The sequence below is a fragment of the Squalius cephalus genome (assembly GCF_949319135.1).
Source record: "Squalius cephalus genome assembly, chromosome: 25".
NCBI classification, from domain to species: domain Eukaryota; kingdom Metazoa; phylum Chordata; class Actinopteri; order Cypriniformes; family Leuciscidae; genus Squalius; species Squalius cephalus.
Genome location: NC_137146.1, coordinates 3,684,385 through 3,702,672, shown reverse-complemented (window position 1 = coordinate 3,702,672; position 18,288 = coordinate 3,684,385). Strand labels below are relative to the sequence as shown.

The window sequence follows — 18,288 nt, the reverse complement described above, 5'->3', positions numbered from 1 at the left end:
CACAGTGACTGAACTGAAACTGCAGCTGCTCAAACATTTCACACACACACACACACACACACACACACACACACACACACACACACACACACACACACACACACAGAGAGGACAAACACAGGAACTACACGTGTGCTCAAAACTGACTTACAAAGGAAATAAGCTGTTAGAAAGTGATATAGCCTACTCTGAATCAGAAAAAAAACAGTCACATCAAACAAACAATAATGGCGCCATATTGTTTTGTTTTTGTACATTACACTGTAAAGTCATCATGACAGTCACATAAAGATGTTTTAGCCCTTTTGAAGTAGCTCCTTCATCTCAAGCTGATAATGAATGTATTATTCATAACTCATTTCTCATCAGCAGAAGTGAAACTGTTCCAGTTCAGAGCGTTGAACCAGTAAAAGAGTGAAACTGTGAGTTTGAGGTGTAAATCTCATTTGCATTGTCAGGTTTAGTGATTGTGATGGTCTCAGAATAGAGCAGCTCGTCTCCAGTGACCATGTTCAAACCCCAAGAGCTTCATTTCACATTTACTGCTGAATGCAGCTGTTCTCAACTATTACAATCAATCAAAAGCCGCTGAAACTTTAGTGCAGGACTTTGAAGGAACGACACACTGATCAATGATGCAGTCGAATAGGCTACACTGTACATTTATGTAATTAAAAATATATATTAGGTTTGCTTCCAATAATTTTATGTTTGATAAAGGCAGCTTTTATGCAAAGTGAACTGTACTGAAACTGATTATTAGATTGATTATAATAGTGCAGACCACTAGGCGGTGCTGTACGCAAAAACCTACTGAGAGCAGCAAGAAATCATTAAATAAAAACACGTAGCCTACATGAACTGGTGCTTAAATCGTTGAATATTGTTTTGTTTTATGACACCATTTTGCAGAACGGTCAATATTAATATTTCTTGCTCTATTTTGATCCGATGGTGTATTTTGGAGTGAAAGTGGCCACATCAGACTCAGAGCTTGATAAACTGTACATCTGAAAAATATTTGTGTCCAGGTTTGTTCGGATTCACTGAAACTTATGTAAATTTACAGTAGCCCAAATCTCCTCCAACATTAGCAAACGTGTCGACTGAAGAGCTAATTCAGATCATATGTAGCTACAGTAGTCTATTATTATTATTCAGGTATATTTTATCTTTTGTCCATGTCACCAACTGAAATGAATGCCATCACAAAATAAATCATTAAATAAATCCCAATACTTAAATATGCTAACTACTGGCGATGCGCGTTGTTGACGTATTTCCGATGTGAATTAATGCTTCCGGTTATGTTTACGTTTCCATATTCCACTTTAAATCAGTTTCTGCAAAAAAGATAATAAAAATATGACCTTTTAAAAAACTAAGGTAATATTTGGAACTAAACATCTTACAAACCTAACCAATAGTCTTGATGAAATACCATCCAGAGTAAAGTCGAGTTGTGACATTTTAAAACGTACAATTTCAAAATAGAAAAAAAAGTAAATAAATGCTACACAAAATATGATTTTTGTTGTGTTATTGTGAGATATTTTTTTGGGTAACACTTTATTTTGATGGTCCATGTCAAATACATGTCAACTAACTATCATTAGTAGACTGTAAGGTTAGAATAAGTACATGTAGTTGCAAAGTTACTTATAGTAAGTAAAATTTCTAAAGTGGACTATCGAAATAAAGTGTTGCCTTTTTTACTCCCAGAAACTGGCATTGATGTGAGAAAATGGAGAGTACAGGCAGCAAAGGGAGCTCATGAAATCAGACTTGAAGAGCCAATGAGAGCGGAGACAACTTAAAAAGCACAGGGCAAAGGAAAGATGCAACCTGGTTCAGGAGGAACTAACTGGGGATGAAGAAACAGTGTCAGCAGGACGACAGAGACACGAATGAGGTGGGAAACAGCAAGGTCCAGGTCACTCACATGCTATAGATTCCTTTTAGACAAAAAAAAAAAAAAAGAAGAAAAAAAAGCATGGTCTAAAAATGATGCATTTTTAAAACCAAATTCGTGAATCTGAAAAATGCAGGACTAAAAAAGACTATCATGAAAAAAGAGTGTATATAATAATGTAAAATAAAAATGGGATGATTTGAAATCTAGAGAAGCTACCATATTGCTTTCCAATTTACATTTTCATTACATGTATTGCTATGGATTTAGAAAGCGCTACAAAAGGAGAACAAAAGCAATTCATCAGAGAGCCAACAATAATTGTAATATACTGTACAATACCAGGTTTATTAGACAATTGAATGTTTGTTTCTAAAGCAAAAGTTAAAGCTCAATATCATATATGATTTCCAGCAACCAAAGAGCAGTCTGACCTGTAAAACTATTACAAATAGCAAACTGTATTTATTAGCTTATATACATTTTAAATCCACAATTTGTACACCCTGACCCCTGATTTTGTGTTCCCGTTCACCTCATTCCTCTTTCTTGAGTATTAAACAAGAGGACTGTATTCCCAGCCAGAAGCCTGGCAGAGTTTTCTCCTTTATGGGATTCTTAAACCTGTGAATAAGTTTCACTTCTTTCTTCTTTGACTCTTCGTCTGTCTCCACGGCGTAGAAGCAGAGCAGGCCTGCGGGCTGATCCACATAGACACCTATAGTGCAGCACTGGTGAGTGTCCTCCACCCTGCTGTTGATTCCTTTATGCCAGGCGTCATAGCAGGACCCGGCCCAACCCAGACCCCACGACTCCTCGTTCTCCCCGAGGCCACAGGTCCCGTCGCCCGCCCTCCTCCCTGCACCCTCGTACGTCGCCCCTATAACCACCCAGCCGGAGTACAGCACCTCCCAATAACAGCGCGACGCCCAGATAGGCTCCTTACACAGCACCTGCACACACACACACACACACACGCAGGAATGCGTTTTATTATTCTGGAAATAGTGCATGAGAGAGACAAAGATATCTGAATTATGTGGAGTGTGTTTGTGTGAGTTGTGGCCCATTCATGATTTTGAAAACACTTTGAGATTTGATACGCAAAGTATATGGTTTCCCAATATGTGTTTATTATGTAATATTTTGGAGTTGACTTTGTCATCTCACTTAGCAGAAAAACCTTCACAAAAGTATATATATATATATATATATATATATATATATATATATATATATATATATATATATATATATTTATATATATAATTATTAGTAGTTGTAGAAGAAGTATCATATGTGCTTGTTATTAGTACACTTTTATGGTTATTGCTCACTATATTAATTATTAGATCATTATTTACAAAGATTATGCTGAGACTTCACCTGAGGGTTGTAGTCAAATCTCTGTTGTCTGTCCAGGCAAGGACACACCTCATCTCTCAAGCGGGAAACTTTAGCCCCGCCCTCTGTGATCCACAGCACTTTATTGGCAGTTCGTTCGTCCAATGAAATATTGAGCCAGTCTAGGATGAAAGAAAAAGGTCAGCTACGCTAATTAAGTTCAGTCCAGTGTTATTTTACAATCATTGATATGCAGTATATATTATAATTTTTGTTTATATTTTTAAGTTTTATTTTTATCATTTTAATTTTAGTTAAAGTAGTAACCTAACTTTGTTGTGTTTTTGTAAAAAAAAAAATGTTTTTTTGTATGTGTAAATTTTTTTAATTTAGTTTTAGTTTGTAGTTTTAGTTATTTTGGGGGAAAAAAATTTTGTTTCCTTGGCAACTAGCAGATATAAAATAAGTTGAAGGTGTTTTTTAAAATATTTTATTTAATTTCAGTATGTTTTTAGTTTTAGTTAAAGATAATAACCCTGGTTCAGACTGGAAAGGAGCAGGGGTGCGTTTCCCAAAAGCATCGTTGGCCAACTATTGAACTCTATTGGTAACGACGGAACTTGCGACCATAGTTGGCTTTGAGAAACGCACCCCTGTTCAGTACTGGTTTATTTGATTCTTGTTCTGTGAGCGAGACTCACATTTAAGCAGCTCCTCTCTGGACGTCGGCTCGGGGATGTTCGGCTCATAAACTGGAAGCTTTTCTGAAGAGGGAGAATGTGAGAAATATATCAGCGCAGACATACAGTGGCAGATTTACTAAACAGGGCAATACCAAAACAGCTCGATCTACTGAAGACGCGTACGCACATTAAAGAACACAGATCATTTTCATAATGGCCAACGCAATCTACCAAGTCTGGTTAAAGACATGCTTCTTTAGGGTGGTAAATAATGCTGCAAACACCAGTAAATTGACTAGTGCAAACCTTAGTAAATCACCTTGCATGATTAATTTAAATATTCTCCTCCCATACATTTAGCTTCTGAAAGGGAAACTCCTTCAAATGTATATGCAATAAGATCAGCTGCAAAAATAACCCTGTCAACACATATTAAAGCAACACTCAGGAACTTTTCCTCTGCGGTCCCCCTACAGGTTGGAAGCGGAATTGTCCATTACCGCTGTCGTAAATAATTTAGCCTACAGCCTACTGTCGCACGCACACTCGCTGTTTATCCGGCACCGGTTTTGGAATGAACGATGTCCACAAGGTAGTGTATGATGCATGATTTTATGAAAATATGACAAATTGCGACATCAGAAACGAAGAAAAACAAAATAATGACTATTGTAACGCTTGCCGTAAAGCAAGTCAAATTTGTAGTTTTCTTATGTCTCATTAGAACTACAGAAACGTGACCCGATCTGGCAATCTTACATAGTGTGGTTATAGCAGATAAAGGACCGCAAAGCGGAGGCATAAGTGCCTTTCACCCTGTTGCGACTTGATAAACCACTGAAACGATTTTGGAAACATTATTTTAATGTAAAAAATGTTACATAGTGTTGTTTTAAGCGCTAACAACTTCACAGCGTTTATGTTAATCCTGATAGTAGTTTTTTAACACCAAAAGAGCTGTTAGTAAATCTGGCCCTTATAGACTTCGGCATTACAGGGTACAAAGGGGCTAAAGGCGCACCGGGGTATTTTATTCTCCTCTAAACCACTAGATGGCACAAAAACCTCCGCTTTTCAAGATGCACGTGGAAATTTGTCTGATTCCTGATGCAAACGCAGGCAGCAGCGCAAATTCATTCAGTGCTAAATTGATAATAAAAGGTAATTAAAGCAATAGTTTTTTTTAATAACGGAAGAATATGTAAAAGGATGGTATTTGGGGTAAACAGTGCTCCTGCTGTCAGGGCGAAAGACACAATAATTAGCATTATAATAAACAGCTGACTGACTTTTTCATTTGTTGACATGACATGGTTAGATTCAGATGGTAAATATATATTAAGTTGGGTGTCCACCTTAGAGATAATACCCATATTTATAATGAAACCATCATAAATAAATAAAAAAATATTATATTAATCATATCATATAATAAAATTAGGGCTGTCAAACGATTAATCGTGATTAATCGCATCCAAAATAAAAGTTTGTGTTTACATAATATATGTGTGTGTATGGAGTATAATTATTTTCTATATATAAATACACACACATGCATATATATTTAAGAAAAATGTGTTATTTATATTTAAAATATTTATATATAATATAAATTATATATAATATAAATATATATACACAGTATACACATGCAAATATTTCTTAAATATATACATGCATGTGTGTGTATTTATATATAGAAAATAATTATACACCGTACACACACATATATTATGTAAAAACAAACTTTTATTTTGAATGCGATTTATCGCGATTAATCGTTTGACAGCCCTAAATAAAATATCATGTTGTTTGTTACTACTGTAATGCTATTATTATGAGATCTCATTCAATGCTTTCAGAATATTTACTTTTTTTTAAATAATTTTGTTTCTGTATTTTTAAAATAAACATATTTTAATGATATTTATAGAACAAAAATGTTAATTTTGAATTTTATTCATCAAAATAAACTGAAAATAGTACAAACTCTGCTTAAGTGCAAGTATTAACTTAGACATTAATAAAAACATATTATTTTAGCTAAAGGATTTGTATCAATACGTTGTGCCTTTTGCCCTGTGTGTCTGTGGGGTAAAAGGCCCATCTCTTATAAGATTTTTAAATAAATAAACCACTTGTATGATTTAGTTTCTCACAACATCTGTTGCTCAATAAAACATAAATATTTTTTTCTGAATTCATACATTATGGGAGTAGTGAAAAGCCCACTTTTCTTAAGGTGTGCCTTTGGCCCCGTTGTATTCATGATAATGATCATATTTATTCATGCAGACAGGGTTTAGAATGATATATGTTTAGTCCATCATACCAACAGGAGTTTTTCTGGCTTTGATTTTCATTCCTGGAAGAAAGAAAAAAGAAGCTGAAGAGTTTGATCAGTAAAGTGTGGGTTTGTGCTAATAGATGAACCTTTGAAGAGGACAAATGGCCATTTATCCTGTCAAGTTAATTTAGTGTGTGTGTGTTTCTCAGTCTCTGTGACATTCAGACTCGTCTCTGGTAACAGCATCAAACCCGCGGCATGTACTGTGTGTATGAATGTGTGTGAGTGTGTGTGAGTGTTTAACCCACTGACCCAATAGCCCAGTTTAAAATCATTCAACGCTTGTTCAGTCTTCTGAGAATGTGCCAATACAGTCCAGCGACACACTGAAACAAACACTGATTATGTGCTTCTTTATCATTTCATCATTATCAGTATCAATCATTCATCACTAATTTATATTAAAAAAAAAAATTTGCACTACTTTTTGCATTAAACAGATATGCTTAATTACACGACATTCGTGGATTTTACATAATGAATAGATGTGACATAATGGCCTCATGTACACCTTTTAACACTTTATTATTTAGACTTATTGCAGTTTAGCCAACTAATTTCAGAGCAGCATTATTTCAGTATCATTGATATAGTTTTTGTTATTATTTTGAATTTTTACGTTTTAATTTTAGTTTAAAACACTAAAAGAGTCTGTGCTTTAGAAACATTGTGAGATTTGTTCCTGGGTTAGTTCTGAATTATGATAGTAATGCTTTACCTGTCTTCCTGGTTTGAGGCGTCATGATTCTTTGGCTTGAAGGCATTTTGATGATTGAGTTTGAGAGTTTGTCAGTAATGTGTCTAGATATTGACCGCGTGTGTAAGGCACAGCGGCTCTTTTATAGTCGACATATATTGGGCACAAGGCCATTAGAAACCGTGAGGAGGGCGTTTCCAATGTCAAACTTTGGCCATGTAAAGGCAGCACATCAGAAACACAAAGTGAAGAGGGGGAAAGGATCACAAACCAGGTCAAATTACACACACACACACACACACACACACACACACACACACGCACACACACGCACACACTTTACCTGGCTATCTAAAGGGACGTTTGCTGCAAATCTTTGAATAAAAAATAATATAATTATTAATATGCTAAATAGTAGATTCTCAAACATAATCCTAAAAGTAAGTTCTGCGCAAAAAAAAAAATTTAAACCTTTTTTGTGTATTTTTATTTATTTATATATATATATTAAAATATGTTATTATTTATTATATTTCCATTGACTATTAAATCAAACTTTTGTCAACTTTCTGGAACAATTTACAGCATTTGACCCAATAGATTTTAGCTACAGATTCACAGAAACATTTGCTTGTTTTTATGGTGGCGACTCAGTTCAGAGCAGCATTATTTCAGTATCATTGATATAGTTTTTGTTATTATTTTGAATAAGATTTAATTTTTACATTTTAATTTTAGTTTAAAACACTTAAACAGTCTGTGCATTAGAAACATTGTGAGATTTGTTCCTGGGTTAGTTCTGAATTATGATAGTAATGCTTTACCTGTCTTCCTGGTTTGAGGCGTCATGATTCTTTGACTTGAAGGCATTTTGATGATTGAGTTTGAGAGTTTGTCAGTAATGTGTAGATATTGACCATGTGTGTAAGGCACAGCGGCTCTTTTATAGTCGACATATATTGGGCACAAGGCCATTAGAAACCGTGAGGAGGGCGTTTCCAATGTCAAACTTTGGCCATGTAAAGGCAGCACGTCAGAAACACAAAGTGAAGAGGATCACAAACCAGGTCAAATTACACACACACACACACACACACACACACACTCACCCACACCCACACCCACCCCCACCACACCACACACAGTCACACACACACAGACATTTTACCTGGTGATCTAAAGGGACGTTTGCTGCAAATCTTTGAATAAAAAATAATATAATTATTAATATGCTAAATAGTAGATTATCAAACATGATCCTAAAAAGTCCTGCGTAAAAAAATTAAAACCTTTTTTGTGTATTTTTTATTTATTTATATATATAGGCTATTTTTTAATATTTTATAATTTAGGCTATTATATTTACATTGAGTATTAAATCAAACTTTTGTCAACTTTATGGAACAATTTACAGCATTTGACCCAATAGATTTTAGCTACAGATTCACAGACACTTGTGTTTGTTTGTATCACGGTGGCGACTCCATTGTATTCAGTGGTTTTTATTCTGAGCAAACAATATTATCTCTCAGCTAAAGGTTTCTGTATTTCTAGGTTTTCATTATTTCATGATTAGGTCGTCATGGGAAGGTTGACTGCTACGTCTACATTAATCCGGATACATTTGAAAACGGCGTTTTCGTTTATAAACGCTCTCCGTCCACACTGCAGTGCGTTACTGGGACATTTCAGTGTGGATGAGAAACTTTTGAAAAACGCCTGAGAACGCTAAATTCACCTTACTGCGCATGCGTAAAACCCCACAAAAGATCACTGATATGATTCAGATGGAAAAATAAATAATGAAGTTATCGCGCAATTCTTCTGACAGGATCATTTTATTTAGTAAAATATCTCACCATTCACCAATGCGGTCCAGGTCGCACGCAGTCATATGCCTAGGCCTATTACCGCAGGACAGCAAATGTGAGTAAATTCTGTCATCTTTACAGGACTGTGATATGAAGAGTGTGCGATGTAGAATATTTTTAGCAACAGTGTGAAAGTGAATAGCACATAACAGGCACAATACTGGTATAAACATGAATACCTATTAGTACAATAGGCTATGCGTCACATGACTAAATTTACGTCATCGTTTTTGTGCGTTTTCAAAAAAGCTTCGTTTTTATTAATAAAAACGCCGTCTCGGCCCCGTCCACACTACTGCGTTTTCGTTTAAAAACGGAGAATTAAAACGAATACGATCTCTCTGTCCACACCAACAGCGTCCACATTAAAACGACTGAAAACGCGGATCACGTGACCATTCACCAACACTGGGCATGCGCTTGCCGGTGTAAACCTAGAGACTTTCAAACATAGACTGTAAAAAAATGCTTTCAAACATCAAAATGTAATTTATTAATATGTATTTGTGTCAAAATGACATATAAACATCTTTTCCTATTCTATTTTGCCTGGAAACGCTTCCAACACTGCGTGTCGCTTGAAAAATAGGCGTCTGTACAGTTACAGTAAGAAACTGTTCCAGCGGGTGAAGTTTACTGGTACTGAATATTACCTGTGTATACTCCATGACCATGACTGATGACACCCAATCATAGAGCCGAGCGTGAGCCTCTGCGTCATCGTTTCTAAAGTCCTCCGTTTTGACCCGTCCACACTAAACGCCCTCCGGAGATTCAAAACGAAAAACGGGTCGGCAGCGTTTCTAAACTTCTCCGTTTTGAGTCTCCGTTTTTGCCGTTTTAGTGTGGACGGGAGGTGCAAACGTAGCAAAAGGTCCGTTTTTAAACGAAAACGCAGTAGTGTGGACGGAAGGCCAAAACGGAGAGAAAAATATAGCTACGTTTTCAAACTAAACCGCATTAGTGTGGACATGGCCTGATCCCCATTTGTGGACATCATGTGAATGGCACTAATGACAAAGTGACATTGAGAAAGTAACACGGAGTAAAGAAAACAAATGTGTGTGTGTGTGTGTGTGTGTGTGTGGTACATTTCAGAATTTACTAATTCAATTCCACAGACACATTCCTGTCACACTTTTATAAGATATATGATCCAGAGATTAGCAGGTCTATAAGAGCACAGAATGCATGCGCATGTTTCTCCTGAAACTTCACCTGGCCGCAGAACACTGATCCATCAGAGGAAACTAGTCAACAACCGGAGGATGATGACAGGGGACATAAAGTCTGTTTAAACCCAGCTTTCACAATCATATCAGTATTGTTCCTGTTTCCAACACACATTTTGTTTTATGTTAATTTTTATCTATATTTTATATTTAGTTTTCTCTATTTTTTTTATTGTATCATTGTAAGTTTACTGTAATTATGGATTGATTGTTTCTATGATTTTCATCTGTCTGACATTGGATACTCTCAGATTATATTTTATTACTCTGACATTAATTCATCTAAACTAAAACTAAAATCATAAAATTTGAGCTATATAAATATTTATTCAATTCAGGATTCTTATATTCATGTTTAATCTCAGAGTTTTATGATCAGTTATATAAATAGAGTTATTTGTTCAAAATTGTATTATTCATATTTCACTCAATTGAGATCCTCAGATAAATTGCTTTATTCAAAGGGTATAGCTTGACTGATAACTTATTTAAATTATGAATAGCTTTAGCTTGGCATTAAACAAGTCCAGTAGTAGAAATGACTGCCAGCGAGGGGTTTTGTATTATAACTGATGTGTGTTTCATGTGTAACAGCATTATTACTGAGTGTGTTTTACTGTCAGACGCTCTTGACCAGACTGCAGGGTTTTCCTCTCGTTTATGATGAACAGAGTTCTGCTTCTTTCTTTACTTCTTTCACAGTTAATGTCTTCTGCATTAGCTCATCTTTTCTTTTGAATCATCAGCTCAAGGTTTATTTGTGATTTATGTATCATTTTTCCCTGCTTTGCTCATCCTGTGAATTTAGTTTAAGTGTAATGATTGTTTTAGAGTCGGTCTTTTCTAGAAAATATAAATACACAGAACTTCACAAATAGACAGATCAGATGTGAGATGCAGTGTGTGTGTGTGTGTGTTTGTGTGTGTGTGTGTGTGTGTGTGTGTGTGTGTGTGTGTGTGTCCGTCATTGAGCTGTCGTTACTGAAACAAAACATCTGACAACACATAAATCCTTTGTGTGTGTGTGTGTGTGTGTGTGTGTGTGTGTAAATGTGTCAAAATGACAAAGTGATACAATGTCTCAAAGCTAAAATGACCTTCTCTAACCAACTGTGTGTGTGTGCGTGCGTGTGTGTGTGTGTGTGTGTGCGTGTGTGTGCGCGTGTGTGTGTGTGGTCCTGGTAAACCCTACATACACAAATGTCACATCCTTGTCCTTGCGGGGACATTTTTTCGTCCCCATGAGAAAAGCAGCTAAATTATATTTTGTGAAAATGTAAAAATGCATAAAGTTTTCTGTGATGGGCAGGTTTAGGGTTAGGTGATTAGAATACACAGTTTGTACAGTATAAAAACCAATATGTCAATGGAAAGTCCCCGTAGAACATGAAAAAGTGAAAACTATTTTGACCCATGCTTATCTTAATGTGAGGCAAATGAAACGGCAAAACATTTGATATATTCATGTATAGACAATTTATACTATTAAAAATATAAGACTGAATACTGTTCATGTTTTGTTTATTGGACAAACCATGGAATCAAGAGAGAATAAAAATTGAATTAAACATGAAACATAAAATATATTGTAAAATTTCAATACTGAACAATACTGAAATCATGGCATGAGTTACTGTCATTAAATGCAAAGAACAAAGAACGAGATCACTATTTCCAGAATGTAATACTGACTGAATGAACACTGTCCTGCCGCTGCTTTAAAAATAGCAAGTACATCCACACACATTATCCCATGACAAATGAGTCGAGTGAGTAGTATGCGTATTGTTTCATGCATTAAGAAATGCTAATATTATTTACTACAGAGATAGTAACAGGCGTATGGTATGCTGTTTTGAACATATCTGACAGAAATACTTAGAATTAAAGATTAAATTAAATACCACGATTAAAGCCTGCAATTTAATTAAATAAATATATGCACTGCATGTTTCAGAGTAAATCAATGTATTAAGACAGTAATAAAGTAATTAAGACAGCCATACGTATTGATATTGTAATTTAATTTTACAGTTGTAATGCAAAATAACAAATTTATTGTATTATTATTTTTAGAATATTATATTATTTTTCTTACATTTTATTTTACAGTGAAATATTACAATAATATTATTACAAAAAAATCTAACAAATATATATATATTTGCAGTTGCAATGTAAAATAATAATATTATTATTTCTATATTAGTATTATTATTACTTTTCCCATTTTTGCAGTGAAATATTACAGTAGTATTTGTTTTTATGTATTATTTTTTATGTTTAATTAGTGATGATAAAACAAACCTGTTTTTTAATCACATTTTAAAATTGCAATTGCAAATGTTTGCTGTAGTTTGACCTCGTTTCTGACTTTAATTTAAATAAGTTGTGTGGCATGACCCGATTCAAGCACTATATACAAGGCAACACTTAAATAAGTCATTACACGCTGCTATATGGATGTGACGCTTGCAGTATATGGAGAGTTTGAAGCAATAAATCTTATATAATAATTATCGCAGATGTATATGCGTCATTCTAAACAAGGTCAGTTGCTAGTGCATGTTTAGCGAGCTTGTCTTTAGTGTGTAATGTGATGAAGAGCATCAGCTGCTGGAGCGCTCACACCTTTCACAATACAATCAGTCACTCACACAACTTCACATTTCAAGCATGTTAAGGCAACATGAACACTTTACATTGAAACAACAAGATTTTTTAGTGTACCTAACATATTGATATATTTTTCTTATATTATATTTATTATGTTTGCTTGTTTTGACTGTCATCTGGAGCACTGCCCCTTATGGAAAGAAAATATACTTCCATATATTCATGATCAATATGTTAAATGGTTTAAATATATCGAAAAATATGTGATGATATATTTACTATGTTGCATGTAAATTAACATGTTTTCACATTTCACTTTCACTCAGTTGAGTTATGTTTCTACTATTTGAGTTGAGTTTACGAGGAAAGTTGTGAAGAATTTTTGATCTTGGAAAAAATACTAATCAATGGGGGACGAGATCTACTTGATTACAAACATTGTTCCAAATATCTTCCTATTTGTGTACAGCAGAACGAAGACATGTAGGCTATACAGGTTTGGAACAACTTGAGGGTGAGTAAATGATGACAGAATTTTCAACTAATTAGTTGAGTTCAAAATACTCAAAATTCTGATGCAAATAGTTAATCCAAATATTTTTGAGTTAAACCAAGGACATATTTTTAAAGTATGTGGAAACTGATTGCCTTAAATATCTCAAGCATAACTTATTGTTGTGACAATGCTGGATCTCATGCTGGAGCATCACAGGGCTGGCAATGTAAGATTTAAATATATTAATAATACAACTTTTGATCAGTGATTAGACTTCATATAAGATCAGTGAATCCGGACCCTTTATGAAGATTAGATTACCATCAATAATTATCCATCGTCACGTGATTCTATTTGCCATGAACATCAGCAAAGACATGCATGCCATTCATTTTGTTAAAAGACTTATTATTAAAAATGTAAATAGCATTTATATTTCTGTATTGTGTTATATTTGTATGTTAGTAAGTGGTGTTAAAAACTGCGCTGTGTTAATGGTGAGGTCTGGACCGGGTGTGATTGCCTGCTCTCTGCTAGAAAGTCCAGGGTCACTTTTTAGATAGAGCCAGTCCGGCACAGCTTAGTTATCTGCTTATTACATAAGCGCTGTAATAAACACCATCACTGACGCACGCTGACTGACCCCTAGGATAGATCTGTATTATTGCAGGAGCAAGATCGACTTTAAGTGCAAGGAAAACATTCAAATTTTTGATCCATTTATTTTCATTATATTTCCCTAGACTCACAAAACCCTAAAAGAGCCAAAACTTTGTTGTTTATATTTTGAAATAGTATCTTTTCTGATGCACGATCAACAATTACTTTTATTAAACTACCAAAGAACTGACTTCACTGGAATTCATAACGAGATATTATTTACGTTCTCATATCCCTTTCTACAAGTGATTGTATTATAAATATAGGCTATTACATTTATTTGAAGTGGAAAGAGTAAAGGTTTGACCCCGACGTGATTTGAACACGCAACCTTCTGATCTGGAGTCAGACGCGCTACCGTTGCGCCACGAGGTCCTGCGGCCAATGGCTTGAGGTTTTAGGGTGATACACAGGTTCATCTCGACTAAGCTGGTGCATTGATTGGGCTGCAGCGCCATCTTGTGATCTGTCCAGTAAATGTGATTTAACGTTCAAACATTATAATAATCATTAAAAATCGACAAATAAATAATTTAATGTAGTTAGATATTCTCGACCTGTCAATACATCTCAGAATTAATAGGCCTAATTCTTATAGAATATTTTTTTAGCAAGCAAAAACAACCGCAGTTGTGTGTGTACTATAAATACCTGTCTTAATTTCATAATCGTACTCGGAATATAATGTGTGCTGTTAATTTAACAATGTTAGAAGCTTTGAGTGTGAAGATGAAATAAGTTTTGACCCCGACGTGATTTGAACACGCAACCTTCTGATCTGGAGTCAGACGCGCTACCGTTGCGCCACGAGGTCCTGCGGTTAGAGGCTTGATTTACGGCTTTCGACTGCTACTGCTACTGCTACTAAGAAAGAGTTGGATTTATAGTATTTCTCTTTACAGTAGAAACTCTTACAGTAGTAGCACTAGCAGCCATCAGGAGCCGTGATTAACCAGAGGTGTAGTCAAGAACCAGACCAAAACCAAGACCATTCTTGAAGTTAATGAGATCATTAAAGGAAAAAAAATATATATATCTGTCATCATTTACTCACCCTCTATTGATCAAAACCTGTATGAATTTCTTTGTTCTGTGGAAGTTAAAAAAAAGATATTTTGAAGAGTGTCGGTAACAAACATTTGTTGGTCCCCATTGACTTCCATAGTATGAAAAATATATAAATATACTATTGGAAGCCATTGGGGACCAGAGACTGTTTGGTTACCCACAAAAGGCATATACAATAAGCTTTTTTATTGTATAAAAATAATTGATCACATTGTATAAAAAAGAAAGAAAAAAAGATTTCCATCGTGACCAACAATTTTGCCACTAATAATGCCTAATAATTTTGCCACTTTTTTTTCAAATGTTTGTGAACTTTAAGAACACAATAATATCAGTAAGGAAATATTTAAGTAAAAACAAGGTAAAACACACAGAGTGAACTAGTAGCCTACTATTGTACTATAGTGAAAAACTGCTTATGAAATTAGAAAGCAAAACAGAAGATCCAAACATGATATTCAAAACATGTTTAAAATTATCTATATTTATAACTATGAAAATATGTTTCAAATACAATACACCATTTGTGGTGAAAATGTTCGTGTTAAAAATAGAATGTGCAAATTAATTGGAACTTCAATGTATAAATATCTGCTTAATGTGTATAGCCTATTATGATTTAAAAAAAAACATTTTATTCCCAAAATTTCGTTTTTAATACACTTTGACTTTGTAAAACATATCACAAAATGTTTAAAATAAAATATATAAACAATATAGCCAGTCAGTCTATTAATGGTGTAATATTATTTTAAAGAAAAATAAAATAAATTCAAAAGGAAGAAAAATGAAAATGAATGCTTCCTAATTGCACGTTGGTTATTCGTCCATGTAAATAAAATACACACATGTTGCAACTAAATATGACTGTCACTCATATCCACATGGTGTGTACAACCCAACTGAACAACAGTGATGTCATTAGAAGCATGAGACACATACTTTAGATTGTCTCTCTTCACCAGCCCTGCAGTCAACGTGTCCTGATCCTGCGATACACACCAGATATGGGATGAGACCTCTATTAATAAAATCAGCACGAGCTTGGGAATATGAATTGAGTTTCAAGCAGCAATAGGAGAAATAGTAGTTAAAGCTGCAGTCCGTAACTTTTTTGAGTTAAAAATGATCCAGAATACATTTTTGAGCAAGTACATAACCAGCCAGTGTTCAAAACTCTCTGCTTGCCGTAGCTTGATTCAAAACGGTAAGCTTGTAATAATGTTTTTAACTCCAGTGGTCCTGGTGGATTTCCCACGGGAAATGCGAGCATGTCTTTGCATCATTACACCACATCTGTCCACATAAAGAAGGAGTCTCGGCTATGTGAGGGTGTTGGAGGTGGAGATTTATAGCCTTTTCTCGCAGCACTTGATATAATTAAACTTATCAATTTGATGGCGGATCCAGAAAGGTTCAAACAACAATCACCAGTGACAACTAGAGATTCACCCGTTGTAAAATGCGAAAGACTTCGTTCGGACTTCGGAGTGGCTACAGAAAAAAAGAGACTGCAACCGGCCCATGCGAAAACAAGGATACGTTTCGAAAGGGCATTAAATGTAGTCACGCAATGCTGATGTTGTTAACATTAACAATTTGAGAACAAAGTATAATTTGCACGGTTTGACGTGATAAGTAATCGTTAGATTTAATCGGCGTGATTTACTGCAATGCTCTTTTCCCCTTAGTTGGTCAGAACAAAAGTGGATGTTACTTGTTCAGATTTCATTTTCCGGTGAAAATTCTTATGTTGGTCATTCCAAAAAGTAGGATCTGTGATTGCGAATGCCAGGATCCACACCGGCGGCGACTGACAGCCGCACATTCTCCTCAAACCACTGAATTCATCTGCGCTGTGCCGTGCCGAGGCACAACCCACGTAAAGTTGATAATTCTGCGAATAACTGCAATTGCAGATTTCGAACAGAGATGGCGACAAAGAGGAAAAACTACGGACTGCAGCTTTAAAGATCAGTTCATTAGGACTGTTGTAAAGTTTTTCTTTCTTCAAAGCAGACCAGGAGACGTTGGGGATCACGTTCAAACAAAGTTATTCTTTATTGAGGACTTCGCGTTGACGTGGCTGCAGGAATCCAACATAATCAGTCTGACTAACTTAACTTTACATGGTTTTCTTATAGGCATTTCAGTGGGCTGTCCTTAAAGGTGCTGACTTTACACACAGACTTAGGGCTGACCACTACATCTAATCATCTAAAGACAATAGAGGCAATTACCCCCAACTGAGATAATGGTACCCCCCAAATTGTATAAACAACACATGGTCACGGGAACTAAGACTAGGTAAACATTCACACACAGTTCAACTCTTAGTTGGAAGATCAAAGACTAACAAAACCCCTGACTATTACAATGTTTAGACAGCTGACTTACAGCTGACTTCTAATCAGTAAATTGATGCCATCATGTTCACCTTGAATGCCCAATACAGTGTAGTTCACCTTAGTGTTTCATATGATATTATAAAGCATGTAGGATCAGCAGATCTTAAATAGATTCTTAAATTTGTAACCCTTCAGGACCTATATATATAGATATAGATATATTATACATATATATTAGCCTGGCAAGCCAGACCTACATCAAGATGTTAGGTCTGGCAACTCACCATAGACACGGCTCAATCCGAGGGGCGGGATAAACGGCTGTCTTTCAAATTCCCTCTGCACGCAATAGGACAGCGCTTCAACCAACCAGAGCGTTTTCCCACCAGCGGAGCTAACGTTAGTTGATAGATTCAACTTTTGAATCTGGCCCGGCAAAACTACGAGCACATCTTCCTTTTTTAAGAATGACTTAAGTGTCGTTCTTTGCTCTTTTCTTAAAGAAAAACTTAACTCCAAGTCCTCCAGAGTCGCGGCCAAAGCCATTTCGAAAGACTGTTCTCCAGCAGCAGCTCTTCTTTGTTTTCAAGTAGCAGGGAACCGCCGCAACTCTGTCGTCATTATGTTAAGCCCGCCCCGCCTACTCTATACACGATGTGATTGGCCTGACCCAGGTTTTTTAGGTTTTTACAGCTCCGAAAGTCAACAGAGAGTTGCTAGACTACCCTGGCTGCAAAATAAATTTTCCTGCCGCTAGGGTGCGTCTAGATTTCTAGGCTACATATATATACTATATACTATATATAATGCTGTATATATATATATATCGCGATTAATCGCATCCAAAATAAAAGTTTGTGTTTACATAATACATGTGTGTGTACGGAGTATAATTATTTTCTATATATAAATACACACACATGCATATATATATTTAAGAAAATGTGTTATTTATATATAAAATATTTATATATAATATAAATTATATATAATATAAATATATATACACAGTAT

The 18,288-nt window shown here is 35.2% G+C and overlaps 1 protein-coding gene across 2 annotated transcripts; it reads right to left on the bottom strand.

Moving 5' to 3' along the window:
• Positions 1 to 2,237: 2,237 nt before the first annotated feature.
• LOC307153384 (tripartite motif-containing protein 16-like protein) lies at positions 2,238 to 7,882 on the bottom strand. 2 transcript variants are annotated; one of them, XM_079862822.1, is made up of 5 exons: positions 7,005 to 7,094; positions 6,272 to 6,304; positions 3,958 to 4,020; positions 3,299 to 3,438; positions 2,238 to 2,865 (listed from the first exon to the last, which is right to left on the bottom strand). In XM_079862822.1, the coding sequence occupies exons 1-5, from the start codon at positions 7,048 to 7,050 to the stop codon at positions 2,449 to 2,451; spliced, it is 699 nt and encodes a 232-aa protein (XP_079718948.1). In that variant the 5' UTR covers positions 7,051 to 7,094; the 3' UTR covers positions 2,238 to 2,448. The 2 variants fall into 2 exon arrangements, with proteins under 2 accessions (XP_079718948.1, XP_079718949.1); XM_079862823.1 differs by lacking the exon at positions 7,005 to 7,094 and adding an exon at positions 7,808 to 7,882 and having other exon boundaries at positions 2,290 to 2,865.
• Positions 7,883 to 18,288: the final 10,406 nt, after the last annotated feature.

Coding starts and splice junctions, on each gene's coding strand:
- LOC307153384 (XM_079862823.1), bottom strand. CDS start 7,853: ATGCCTTCAAGTCAAAGAATCATGACGCCTCAAACCAGGAAGACAG. Junction 4,021..6,271: donor AGCCAGAAAAACTCCTGTTG/GTATGATGGACT, acceptor CTCCCTCTTCAG/AAAAGCTTCCAGTTTATGAG. Junction 2,866..3,298: donor GATTTGACTACAACCCTCAG/GTGAAGTCTCAG, acceptor GTGTGTGTGCAG/GTGCTGTGTAAGGAGCCTAT.